At 39.2% G+C, this 14,500-nt stretch overlaps 1 protein-coding gene across 1 annotated transcript in view; it reads left to right on the top strand.

The window, feature by feature from the left end:
• Positions 1-14,500, top strand: part of LOC140736087 (peroxidasin homolog) — a 232,962-nt gene that overhangs the window by 127,333 nt on the left and 91,129 nt on the right. Inside the window, exons 3-5 of the mRNA XM_073061837.1 lie at positions 4,582-4,653; positions 11,932-12,003; positions 13,859-13,930. Coding sequence (XP_072917938.1) covers positions 4,582-4,653; positions 11,932-12,003; positions 13,859-13,930 — 216 coding nt within the window. The remainder of the gene's footprint in view (positions 1-4,581; positions 4,654-11,931; positions 12,004-13,858; positions 13,931-14,500) is intronic.

Below are 14,500 nucleotides of genomic sequence, written 5' to 3'. Positions count from 1 at the left end.
TGCTTTTTTTCAAACCGTGCCTGTAACGCGGCTACTTTTAAATATACGTTGCGTATACTTTTTTACTGAACAACATTCCAATATCTCCTAACGACTGGTAAAAAATATATATACTGCAGCCTACCAGGAAAAGTTATTGATCGCCTTTAACTTAAAAGCAGCGTTCGCTCAGATCCAATGCCGCTCGCGTAATGCCGCTCCCCCCCTCCTTCCCGTTTATCGCAAACCGGTATCCCACAAGACGCGCCGAAACCGGGTGTGACGTCATAGCATCCCGCGATGTAGTACAGAAAACAAATATAGTTAAAACACTTCTAACTTTAACTAGAAAATGAATTACTAAGCGAAAATATTATAAACTAAATAACTGCCATAAAGGCAGCACAATGCTTTTCTTCGAGTGTTTTCCATGTTGATGAGGGTGAGTACAAATGACTGATTTACAATAATTTAATTGTGAAAGTGCGCTTGATTTATCGTACAATTTCATTGGACCTCTGTGAACTACTCATCAATTTTATTGGTCTACTGTTACGAGGCAAAATGTTTTTGGCGGCATGAAAAAAATCATGCATTAGCCGCACCGTATTAAAGGCCGCAGAGTTCAAAGCTGTTCAAAATGTGGGAAAAAAGTAGCGGCTTATAATCCGACATCTACGGTAATAGGTAAGCCAGAACTTTCTCAAATATGAAACAAGATGTAATTGGCAGACTGTTACAGCTTAGTTCAGAAGTGTTTGAGCTTATGGAGAAAGCCAAACACTTTGTAATTGAAGATTAAACATGTGAGCTCCATTTGAGGCAAACAGAAATTGTGAGTTCAAGTGTACATGGATAAAGAAACATTAAGATTAAAACATTTGAAATTAAACATTTGGTGCTTGTAGACCTGTGCTAATTGTGAGAAAAATTATTTTCAAAGTATCTACAACATGTCTTTATTCTTCCATGTATGGAAGTAGAGAAGATCTGGGTAGGATTATATTCTGATTTAATGTCACTTTAACTGATAGCTCCTACAGAGTATTTTTGACTTATGGTCTTTATCTTTCCTTTACTTCTGGCAGGGTTCCAACAAAATTACTATTTGAGTTTGGATCATCACTTCAATATCTCCATTTTATTAATGAATAGCATTCCCCTGTAGCATAATAATGAGTTCATTTTTAATAGATGGATTAGCATGAACTTTGTTTTAATCCCTAAATAATACCCTATCTGACAGTTCAATGTGCAGTTTATTAAAGGATACACTAGGGTAGAAATATCATTGGAAGTCAGGAGATCTTGTAGAATGTGTATTTCAAAAGAATATCCATAAACTATGAGATCTCTTTCTGTTTTATTTACATTAATCCACTCCAGTCACACTTGGCCTTTCACATCCTGCTGATCCATTCCCTGTCATCTACTTATTGCTTAGACTCAAAGCTCCTGTCACTTAAAACTCCTTGGCCTAAAAGCTTCTTCATGTAGCAAAATCTTTTTATAAGGCAGGCAATTGAATGTAATCTAAAAACCCACAGAAAACCTCTGGTTTAACCCATGTACTGTCATACATACTGCCAACATTACTGTGCATGTGCAATGAATGATTGATGTGACCTGTATTTTCAAGCAAGGTGCCAATCGCCACTCAGTAAACTGTCCAGCTTCTGATGTTTGCTTACCAACAAGAACAGTCCCTCACCGGGATGCAGGGAACTGAACTCTCCAAGATCAGCAGCAGTAACATTCAGAAAATGGACCTTACCAAGTTTTCGTCACATAACTGGTGCACAAAGTCGTGGAGGTCTCAGCTATTCCCGGAGCCTCTGAATCACTTAGAGACTCCAAGTGGAGAGGAGTAGTGAGGGTGGATAAGTGACTTAATTAAAAATATCATGCATTCAGAGAACTATTTGCCCAAAATACCAGCCAACAAAGCAGGGGAATTCTTATTAACAATTAAATGTTGAAAGAAGCTGCTTCCTTGCAGATGGCTGATATGGAAATCCCAGTGATGATTTTCAACCATGCCTTTCTTTTGGTGCTGGAACACGTTAAAAATAAGTACCTCCCACCCCCACCCCAAAAATACAATTGATAAACATCAACGATTTCCATGTCAGGCAACCGGTGAAATGTAGGAAGTGGATGGAGGAATGGCTGTCAGGCAGGAAGCACCAAGTGGGAATAAAGGGAGCCTTTTCTGGTTGGCTGCCGGTGACTTGTGCTGTTCCTCAGGGGTCGGTATTGGGTCTGCTACTTTTCACATTGTTTGTCAATGATTTGGATAATGGAATTGATGGCTTTGTGGCAAAGTTTGTGCATGATATGAAGATAGGTGGAGGGGGAGGTAGTGCTGAAGAAGCAATGCAATTGCAGCAGAACATAGACAAAGTGAAAGAATGAACAAAAATCTGGCAGATGGAATACAGTGTTGGGAAATATATGATAATGTATTTTGGTAAAAGGAACAATAATGCAAAATATTATCTAAATGGGTGGAAAATTCAAACATCAGAGGTGCAGAGGGACTTGGGAATCCTCGTGCAAGACTCCCAAAAGGCTAATTTACAGGTTGAGCCTGTGGTAAAGAAGGCAAATGCAATGTTAGCATTTATTTCAAAGGGAGAAGAATATAAAAGCAAGGAGATAATGCTGAAGCTTTATAAGACTCTAGTCAGGCCGCACTTGGAGTATTGTCAATAGTTTTGAGTCCTGTATCTCGGAAAGGATGTGCTGTCATTGGAGAGAGTCCAGAAGAGGTTCACAAGAGTGATTCCGAGAATGAAGGGGTTAACATATGAGGAGCATTTGGCAACTTTTGGCCAAACTGTACTCACTGAAATTTAGAAGACCTTATTGAAACCTGCTGAAAGGACTAAAAGGTGGATGTTTCCTATGGTGGGGTATCCAAAACTAGAGGCACAGCCTCAAAATTGAGGGACGACCTTTTAGAAAAGAGGTAAGGAGCATTTTTTTTTTTAGCCAGAGTGTAGTGAATCTGAGGAATGCTCTGCCAGAAACTGTGGTGGAGGCCAAGTCTGTGGACATATTTAAAGCAGAAGTTGATAGTTTCTGATTGGTCAGGGCATCAAAGGATATGGCAAGAAGGCAGGTGTATGGGGTTGAGTGCAATCCAGGATCAGCCATGATGGAATGGCAGTGCAGACTCAACAGGCTGAATGGCCGAATTCTGCTCCTTTGTCTGTGGTCTCATGGTGATCTTTACCTACACAGTAATGGTCAGAAAGTATACTGCAGGCTCACCCTGATCAGCTTGGTTGAGAGAATGACAATTTGATGAATGTTGTCCATTTCATTCATATTTCATTGATTATGTCATGATTGGGATGTTCCAAGAATGTGAAAGATGTTATGTAAACAACTAATCTCTTTTAATGCAATTACCTGCTCAAGTGCTTACCTTTCATAAATGAAACTAGCAAATCCACTCAGCTAGCTCACAAAGAGAGCTACAACTGGAAAGGTATTAGATTCATTTTTTTAAAAAGTGAACATAACCTTAAAAGGGTATATTTTCTTCTGAACATATTTTAAAAGAAAACTACCGGTAATAGATTTCTGCTAGAGAAGATTATCTAAATGATATTAGTGAAGCAATATTCAGCTAAGTTGCTTCTTCCATTTTCACCTCCTCTGAATCGAACTTTTATTATATAGTAAGATCCATTATGTTCCCATTTGCCTTGAACTGTCTGTCATCTAGTTATTTAATCTCTCTTGCCTTTTCGCTATTACAGTTGGAATGGGACAAAGAACTAAAATGACATGTTGCAGACTGAACAAAATGTTCCCAAAAACTGTGCTGGGTCTGTGTTTTTTTATATTTTAAATAATAAAATCAATATTCATAAATATGTAGTTAAAGCATTCTTTGGCTGAAGCATCCTAACATGAATCATTGACAATTCCTTTCTTCCACAAGTGCTGTTTGATCCATTGAGTCATCCAGTAGTTCGCTAGTATTTTGCTCTGGGTTCCAGCATCTACAGTCTCTTGAGTCTCTAGTTTAAGTTCTGAGTCTGGAGAAACCAGCTATTATTTGTTTTCAATCAGGCACAAGAGCTCCCACCACGACAAATGATAAGTACAGAAAGGGAGTTGTGAGCAGATTGGAAGGTCATGCAGAGGATGTTAGGTTAGGAAAAGGTCACAGAGTTGGAGTTAAATAGTTGGGGAAGAATTGGGCAAAGAGCAAGACAGGGAGGGAGGGTTGGGGAAAGATCTGAGGAGTTGATCTGTAGGACAGATTTGAGAAGAGGAGTCAGGAAGATTGGAGTGAGGGCTGATAGAAAACCAGATATCTTGTAGAGATGATCAACTCAGAATGTGAGAAGTGGGAAGAGATCCAAGGAGCTCAGACTGTATATCTTTAGGGAGCCGCCCATATATTTAGTTATGTGGCAACAGGGACAAAATGTGTGAAATCTACGGGTTCGGAAGAGTGGAAGCAGCAATCCTTCCTGATTTATTTGCTGTATCTTTTTCCTGAGAGTGCCATGAAATCTTTCTGTGTAAACTGCAAGCTTTTTTTGATGCATTTGTTTATTACTGACTCCTCTGTCTCTTCAGGTTGCTCAACAATAACCAAATTAAAGGGATTCCACGGAGGGCATTTGAAGAATTGGAAAACCTGAAGTATCTGTGAGTTAATCTCAGTAAATACGCAGAAATATTTGTTGTGTTAGAAGATAGACACAATTTAATTAAATTCTGTTTTACAATTTTGATTTATGAAATGAGTATTAAGAAGTCACATTTAATAGGATTAATTTGTTGTTGGCTGATATTTTTCACAGTAATTTACTCATAACACATGTTTGATACACAAGCTTGGTATCCGTGCACTTATTAAATATGCATAATACAAAACAGCTGCATTGCTGGATAGCCAGATTTCTCAACTATTTACATCATTATTTTCATAAATATTAACAGATGAATGCCAGTCTCCAGATGGTTATTTTTTCCTCTGTAAGCTTAGTCATATGCATCTCGAGTATAGAACAGTACAGCACAAGACAGGCCATTTGGCCCACGAAGTGCCAATATTGATGCCAATTTATATTAAGTGTCTTCGTCCATTCCCATATCCCTCCATACCCTTCATATTCATGAGTCTTTCTGCAAGTCTCCTAGCTCCTCCAAACTGTCTGCTTCCACTACCACCCTTGATAACTTATTCCAGGCACTCTACAGGGAAAAAAATTGCCAGTCATGTTACCTTTACACTTATCCTTGATAACCTTTAAAACATCTCCTCTGGTGTCTGACATTTCTACGCTGGGAGAAAACATTCCTACCCTATCTATGACTTTCATAATTTAAGCCTCTAATTATGTCTTCCCTCAGCCTCTGGTGTTCTAAGGCAAATAGCCCAAGTTTGCACAATCTTTCCTTATAATTCATGCCCTCTAATGGAGGCAGCAATCTGGTAAACCTCTTCTGCAGATTCTCCACAGTCACCATCCTCTGCAATACTCCAAGTGAAGTCTGACTAAAGCTTTATACAATTGCAACATGACTTCTTTATTGTTGTACTCAAAACCCCTATCAATGAAAGCAAGTATGCCTTACACCACTTTTAACACCTTATCCAGTTACATAGCCACATTCCGTGAACTATGGACTTGTACCCTGTACCTCAATGCTATTATGGTGTCTACCATTGCCTGTATACTTTCTCCTTCCACTTGACCTCCCAAAGTGCAAAATCTCATACTTGCCTGGATTAAACTCCATCTGCTACATCTTTGATCATATTTGTAACTGGTCTATATCCTATTGTATTCTTTGACCTTTATCAAGGTCATTGTCACCTCCTTAATAAACTTAATCAAGTTTTGTAAACCATGACTTGCCTCACATAAAGCCATGCTGAATATCTGTATGCACATCATGCCTTTCCAAATATGTATAAATACCATTCCTCAGACGCATCTCCAATTGCTTCTCTACCACGGATGTGAAGTCCACTGGTCTATAATTATCTGAATTATCCCTACTTCCCTGTTTTGAATTAGGCACAACATTTGCAACTACCCAGTCCTCTGGGACCTCATCTGTTTCTAGTGAGGACATAAAGACCTTTGTAAAATCTCAAGCAATCACCTTACTTGCTTCTTTCAATATTCTGGGATCTATGCCTCCAGGCCTTGGGGATTTATCCACCTTTATGCTTTTCAGAAGACCTAGTGTGACATAATTCTTAATCTCAAAATGTTCAACACATTTTCATGCCCCAGTCTGCATTCACTATCCTCTAAATCCTTCTCCTTGGTAAATACCAACTTGCTCTGAATACAAGCACAAATTCCCTCCTTTATCCTTGAGAGGCTTACCTTCTCCTTAGTTATCTTCTTTTTCTTAATATTAGTATAAAAAGCCTTGGGATTCTCCTTGATCCTGCTCTCCAAGGACATTAATGATCCATTTAGGCCTTTCTAATTGCCTGCTTGAGCACTTTCCTGCTATCTTTATATTGCACAAGGGCCAAGTCTGATTTTAGCTTCCTAAACCTCAAGTAGACTTCCTTTTTCTTCTTGACTAAATTTACAATCACTCAGGTGATCCAAACTTCTCTTGCCTTACCATCCTCGTTACTGGAACATCCCAATCCTAAACTCCATTCAGCTGGTATTTAAGGCTGCTCCCAATCAATGCCCCTTAGCTCCTGTCTTATCCTGTTGTAATTTGCTCTCCTCAAATTTAGTACCTTCCCACAAGGTCTGATTTTATCTCTACTTATCTTAAAACATAATGAGTTCTGGTTACTATTCCTAAAATGTTTACCCACAGTCAGTTAGGTCACTTAACCAAGCTCATTCCAAAAACCAGGTCCATTATATTTTCTCAAAGGTCAAGTTTAGTGTCAGAGAATTGTATACATCCTGAAATGCTTTTTCTTCGCAAAACATCCACGAAAACAGAGAAGTGCCCCAAAGAATGAACGATAGTTAAACATGAAAACCCCAAAGTCTCCCCCAGCTCCCTTCCCTCCCGTGCGTAAGCGGCAGCGAGCAACGATCCCTTCTCAGCCCACCAGCAAAGTTAAACACGCATCGGTATAATCACTGAGCCCAAGCGTGTGCTAAGCAATAGTAAAGACACAGACCTTGCAGTTACCCCAAAGCTTCGCATTTCATCCGACTTCGACAACCCACAGTTTCACTCTCTCCCTGGCAAGGGAGAGGGAGGTGTCCCCCATTTTCACAGTCAGCAAGAGACATAACAACCCACTGGTTTACGATCTTAAAAGTCCATTTTGTCACCTTTTTTTTGAGCTCTGTGTTCGAAGATCACAAAGACCTTGGGTCTTCGGGCCCACAGCGAAAGATTTTCCAGCCTCCCCGACGACACACGAGTCTCCGACTGTGACACTGACTCTCGATCCACCCGTCTCCAGAACCCCGAGATCTTAGGCTTCCGAACACGATCGAGATTCACAGGCAAACCCTTGGCATGTCGAATAACGGCCAATCGTGGAACCCCGAGAATTGGTCCCATACCCGCAAAGAACCAAAGCCTGAGTGGAACTCCAGGTCAGGGTCTTCAAAAGAACCCCGAAAGGGGGAAATAAAGATATTAAAGGTAGAAATAGAGATGTTTCCGAAGATGCAAGCAAAAGAGTCACCTTTTGGCGCCATCATCCCTCCTAAACTCCTCTTGAGCACTCTTGATATGCTGTTTCAAGAACCCGTCTTGGATGCACTGAAGAAAGAAATTCAGCCCCACCTAAGCCTCTTGTATCAAGAAGTTCCAATCAAAACTGAGAAAGTTACAGCCCCATTATGATAACCCTTTTGCCCCTGTACTTTTCCATAATCTGTTTACATATCTGCTCCTCAACTTCTCAGTTGCTATTATGAGAAGGGGGGGCATTATAATATAGTCATGTCAGTTAATCTCACCTTTCTTATTTTAGAGCTCTACCCAAATTGCCTCTGTGGATGAGCGCTCTGGCATGTCCTCTCTAAGTACTGTTGAGACGTTCTTCCTTATCGGTGTTGCAACCCCTCCAACTCTTTTACCCCTTCTTTTACATGGCTAAAACAGTGAACACTAAGAATGCTGAGCTGCCATTCCTCACACAACCAGGTCTCTGTAATGGCAACAATATCGTAAGTCCTTTTACTGATCCAGCCTCAAAGTTTACCCTCCTTACCCATAATCCTCCTAAACTGAAATAAACACATTTCAGCCTATCACTGCCACCATATCTATTAGCCTATCCCTAGGAACACTCATATTGAGCTGAACTCTCTTCCTGACATAACGCTTTATTAAGCTTTGATGTCAACATTCCTGTCCTGTAGGTTGCCACTAAAATAAATTTCTTTAATAATCACTTAGTACTTACAGGAAAAGTATGTAACTAGTTCTCTGTGTATTTGGTGCACATGATTGTCCTTACATTCATTGTGTTCATGTAGAATATATTCAAAGGGAAAATTTGCATTAGATTCTTTTTTTTTGCAACAAACAGCAGGGAATTAAGTGTATGCTGCTGACGTGACATTCAGTTGCCATTACAGAAATGGCACAAATCACAGATAAGAGGTAGTAACCTTGCAAGATTCACAGCTAATATAGATTATCCCATGAGTAGCATGAAATAAGTGCTTATCCCTAAGTAAAGAAATTGCTGCTAACTCTTGTCCCCAAATTTTCAATTTGCTTTAATGGCAAGTGAAGTTCATAGGATATCGGTTTTGAGGAAATCCAGCAAAGGCCTGGGATGTCTAACTGGATAGAAGACCACAAAATATGATTGAAATAGTTTTGAGACTAAAGGTTTCATGAAAGACAGAATAAGACAATACTTCATTTTTCATGTAGCAACAACACCAGAAAAAAGACAAACATTTTATGTCCATTCAGTCAAGTAATTGTTATACTACAAGGAAATTTAATTTTCTATTGAGACCAGGATTTACATTGAATTATTTACAGTGTGTGTGTGTGTGTGTGTGTGTGTGTGTGTGTGTGTGTGTGTGTGTGTGTGTGTGTGTGTGTGTGTGTGTGTGTGTGTGTGTGTGTGTGTGTGTGTGTGTGTGTGTGTGTGTTGTCCATCATTTCCGACAATGATGTAACCTGTGTGGGAGGAGTTTTATAGTGAAAAAGCCATTGCTCTGGAGCAGTTCCACTCTCACAGCCTCAAAAATCTTGGTCCAATGGTACGAAAAGTTGTCACGACTGGAAACTGCCTCGGCTGCAGTGGATAGCCATGATGCCTTCTGTACCTTAACATGCCCTTCGCTCTCCACAAAGCATGGCAGCACCGCCTTCTCAGCCATTGTGCCTTGTAGTTGATCTCATCCACCCAGTCTGCCCGAACTGTCTTCGTATTCCTATCTCACCAGGGTTGGGGGTTCCCAGCTACCCCCCACTTGGTTTAGCCTGCCTATTGAAGCAATGTACTAGGGTGTGGCCTCTGTCGCATGCAAGCAGTTACTTGGAGAAACAGGTGAGAGCTGGGTGCCAGGTGGGGACCAAAGGTGGACGAGCTGCCCCTAGACAGAGCATGACAAGCCCACCGTCAGAGGTGCTACCCCTCCCTGATCACCCCAATTACACTATTATCAACTTGGATTGCACCCACCTTGCCCATGGACTGTTTGTCCCACTCCTGTCAGGGAGGAGGCTATGTAACATCAAAGCCAGGACCACCAGAATGAAAACACTTACTTTCCCCAAGCAGTAAGGCTGATCAATACCTCCACCCTCTAACCCATCCCACCAGCACTACTTTATCATTTCTGTCAGTCAATTTATGTACAGACATTCCGGTCTCTAGCTTCACGTTATGGACATGCAATCAATCTATGGCTATCTTATGTATTTATATTTATTGTGTTTTTTTTTTATTGTGTTCTTTAATTTGTTTTTCTCGTGTCTGTTGGATCTTGAGTAACAATTATTTCATTTTCCTTTGCACTTGTGTGCTGGAAATGGTATTAAACAATCTTGAAACTGAATCTTGAAAATTTTAAGTATCCAAGTGTTAGGCAGATGATCAAATTAAGAAATGTCCATATCTGTGTTTGAAAATCAAGACTGTGGTTTGATCACTGAAACTACTACAGGAAATCAAAACTCTTTTACATGTACTGACTGAGAACTGTTGATTTTGATCCAGTCCAAATACAGAATATATCCATATGAACGACAGAGATAGGTGAGGTAAAACTGGGGGGGGGGGGGGGAAGCAATAGTTGGGGTGAAGAAATTTTAAACAGAATTAGAGAGATAAAAGGGGAGAAACATGTAAATAATGGATAGGTATCAAGTAAAGCACTAGTAGAAACAGGTGTAATTATATATCCAAGGGACAGGATATATAAATGTTTGGATAGCCAAGATTTGATTAGAGATAGTCAATATGGCTTTGTGCATGGTAGGTTGTTTCCAACTAATCTTATAAGGTTTTCGAGGAGGTTACCAGGAACGTTGATGAAGTGAAGGCAGTGGACATTGTCTTTAGTAAACCTTTGTCAAAGTCCCATAGGAAGCTGATCCAGAAGGTTCAGCTGCTTGGCATTCAGGATGAAACGGTGAATTGATTCAACTTTGGCTTAGCAGGGGAAGCCAGAGAATGGTAGTAGATGGTTGCTTCTCTGACTGGAGGACTGTGACTAGTGGAGTGTCACAGAGATCAGTGCTGTTATATGTCATCTACAGTATATTAGTGATTTGGATGATAATATGATTAACTACATCAGCAGATTTGCAGATGGCACTAACTTTGTGGGCATAGTGGACAGAGCAAGAAAGGCTATCAAAGCTCACAGTGGGACCTAGACCAGCTAGAAAAATGAGCTGAGAAATATTAGATGGAATTTAATGCAAACAAGTGTGAGTATTGCACTTTGGGAGGACAAACCAGAGTAGGACCTGCGTAGTTAATGGTAGGGCACCAGAGAGTGTGGTAGAACAAAGAGATCTTGGAATACAGATCCATAATTTCTTGATAGTGGAGTCACAGACAGATAGGATCATAAAAAGAGCTTTCTGGCACTTTAGCCTTCGTAATTGAAAATCTTGATTACAGGAATTGGGATGTTATATTGAAGTTATATAAGATGTTGGTGAGGCCAAGTTTGGAGTATTGTGTGCAGTTCTGTTCATCAACCAACAGGAAAGATATCAATAAGATTGAAAGAGTGCAGAAAAAAATACAAGGATGTTACTGGGACTAGAGGACCTGAGTTATAGGTAAAGGTTTGAATAGTTTGGGACATTATTCCCCGGAGCGCAGGAGAATGAGGGGAGATTGGATAGAGGTATACAGAATTATAGGAGGTATAAGATTGGGTAAATGCAAGCAGGCTTTTTCCACTGAGGTTGGGTGACAAAGTGTGTCAAATAGAATCTGAATTGAGCAGAATAAGGGCTTTTTTATCACTATGACAACTTAATGCAGTTCATAGCAATACTCTTCAAGAAATAAGGCAAAGCTACTAAAGTTTCTGGCATATTCATCTGGTAGGTAAGTAGTGGAATGTGAAGTGTATCAACAGTTTGAGTTTCATGACCCTGAGCACTTCCAATGTTACCTCATGTCATAAGTATGTTAGTATGTTGTACATCAGTACAATCTACTCAGAAGTTAAACTCATGCAACCCCATGGTTTTAGCATCTGCTACTTAAATGATTATAATCACTGAGGTAATTCACTTCTGGAGTGTTATAGTAGTCAAATCTGAGAGTAATTAATAGACATGTGGAAGTTTTATGGCTTTTTCCGAAGTTTATTGACTCTCTATTAAAGATGTAGAAAGTCATCAATAGATCCTACAGAAATTTCCCACTCGTAAATATCAGTCTGTTATATTTCACATTTTGACCTGCAATTAGAACGATAGCTGACAAAATAATATGTAAATTATTGTCTTATAAACATTTTCCATTTCTCTCTTCAGCTACCTTTACAAAAATGAAATCCAGACAATTCAAAAACAGGCTTTTAAAGGGTTGGTTTCCCTGGAACAGCTGTAAGTTTATGTTATCATTCTGTGTGTTAAAACATGTGTGTTAAAATCATGTTTTCATGATGCATTTAAAATGAGCATGTGATTGCCAATTTCAGTTATGCCATGTGATGTTCTGACATATAGGCATCCATTAGTCTTGTGAGACCATGGATTTGCGCCTTGGAAGGTTTCCAGGGCGCAGGCCTGGGCAGGGTTGTATGGGAGACCGGCAGTTGCCCAAGCTGCAGGCCTTCCCCTCTCCATGCCACTGATGTTGTCCAAGGGAAGGGCACTAGGACCCATGCAGCTTGGCACCGGTGATGCCGCAGAGCAATATGTTGTTAATTGTCTTGCTCAAGGACACAACACACTTCTGACAAAGCCTTAACATTTTTTAGTATAAGAATTCTGTGCTGCTGCAGAAATTTAGTTTCCCTGTTTATAGATGAGTGGTTAAAAGTTCTTTATTTATTTGAAGTAATGCAACTGATCTCTCATGGAATTGCCCATCAACACCCTGGAACATAGGGGACGGGTATGATGTTCAGCTTGTTCAAGTACAGGCAGTCAAGTAATTTCTGTTGCTTCTTGAATTCAGGCTTGCAGAGCGTAAAGCTCAGGCTACAAGTTCATGACTATCATTCTTAAATTAACCTGTTTTTTATAGATATAAATGAAATGTGACTTTGGAGTTTAGGTAATCATAACCAAGATAAACCGAAGTAGTTTGATAACAAACCAAACTGAAGATATTTGTTCTGGCATCCTACTAAGATGAGTTTATCTCTGCTGAGTGTGACAGTGGATGGGGGGTTGTTGTGAATTGAGGAATAGACAACTGATGTTGGTCTGGTCCTGCATCAGCCAACTCTGTTCCGAATATGAAGGTTGTTGGTTTAAACTCCAGCCCAAGTATTTGAGCATAAAATCATCAGTGTGGTGTTGAGAAAAAACAGCATTGTAGCAAATACTGTGTTGAATAGAGCCCTTATCAATTTCTTCTGAACATTTCCTTTTTATTCACTAAAATGAAGTTGATACTTGCAGGTAAGGCCATGTCGCTCCTTAAATGCTTATGATTTAAAGATACAGATAATCATTATTCATATTGATAGACATGGAATGATGTAAACCTGACATTTTTCCTTTCCTGTACAATCTGCTAGTGTCAAGGTAAATGATGCTGATTTTTGCTGCTGTAATTCTGGGGTTATTTAAATCCCTCAGTTGCCAAGATGTGATTTGAAATTCAGTCTGTAGATCACTGGTAATGTGCTACTGCTCCCACTAGGGCCTTGTGATATTCTTTCAATGAAATGGGAGCTCTCCTGGAATATTTGCCTTGGAGATCAGACTCCCAGAAAGTAGCTTGCCTGATTCCTGTCTCGTTTGGTTTTTTTTTTGGATTTTGTCCGCTGAAAGGCTTTTGTTAATTGTGAGAAAACTGAGATTTGATTTTTTTTTTTAATTGCTCAGGACTGTCCAGGTTAACTAGTGGAAATTTTGATCCAGTTGACCTATCATGAAAAGAATGAAAAAGGAGGCTTGGTTTCACACAGCAAAGTTGAAATGAAGATTGCTACATTTTAACTTCTTCTTTAGATTGAGGTTATGGTAGTATTTGAAGGATGTTTTAATAAACCTCTTTAAAGGAAAGGATTCCCCAAAAATTGAATTGAATTCAATTGACTTTATTACTTACATCCTTCATATTCATGATGAGTAAAAATCTTTACGTTACGTCTCTGTCTAAATGTGCAATTTATAATAAATAGTAATGGGAACGGAAGTGATAACTCCCATTGAAATGTTAGACAAAATGCAACATTGTCTCCTCATTTGCTGTAACTTCTTTAATGTTCTCTTATCCTAACAGATACCTTCACTTCAATAATATAGAAGTGTTAGAATCTGAAACGTTTAGTGATCTTCCGAAACTTGAAAGATTGTAAGTATTTTTTTGGTAAAGGTAGTTGTTTTTCCAAAGGTGATCATTTTTAATCAGCATGTTTGAAATAGCATTTTTTTTTTCAAAATGTGCTGATATTCCTCTGCCTCTGGTTTGATGCATTAGATCAGCAATGGTGAACCTTTATGAGAGCATGTGCCCAAATTGGCAATAATGTTCTAAAAACCTTCTCTTGTGTACCATGGTAATTTTGAGCTGAGACTATCATTGAGTAATGACTTATGGATATTTTTCAAGGAAAAGGGATGAATCCTGTTGTTTAGTGATATGTATTTATTATTAATAAAATATAATGGAGATAGATTCAAATAAGTGAAGCATTTTAGAAATCCTGGTCAAAAATTACTTGTTCTGCCATTTGTGGCCATCATTAATATTCTTTCTTCTACTGTGTTTCTGATCGCTGGCAAAACTTTAATGTGCTGAATAACAAATGACGATCAAAATGGAAAGGAACGCACTCCAGTCATGATTCTTTAACTTATTCCCTTTCACCAAGAGGTTTTCCATGTTTATCAATAAACTAAGTTGAAGCTATTTTCCTGAAAT

This window comes from Hemitrygon akajei, chromosome 11 (genome assembly GCF_048418815.1).
Source record: "Hemitrygon akajei chromosome 11, sHemAka1.3, whole genome shotgun sequence".
Taxonomy (NCBI): Eukaryota; Metazoa; Chordata; class Chondrichthyes; order Myliobatiformes; family Dasyatidae; genus Hemitrygon; species Hemitrygon akajei.
Note: the sequence above shows the minus strand (reverse complement) of the source record. Positions and strands in the feature narration are given on the sequence as shown.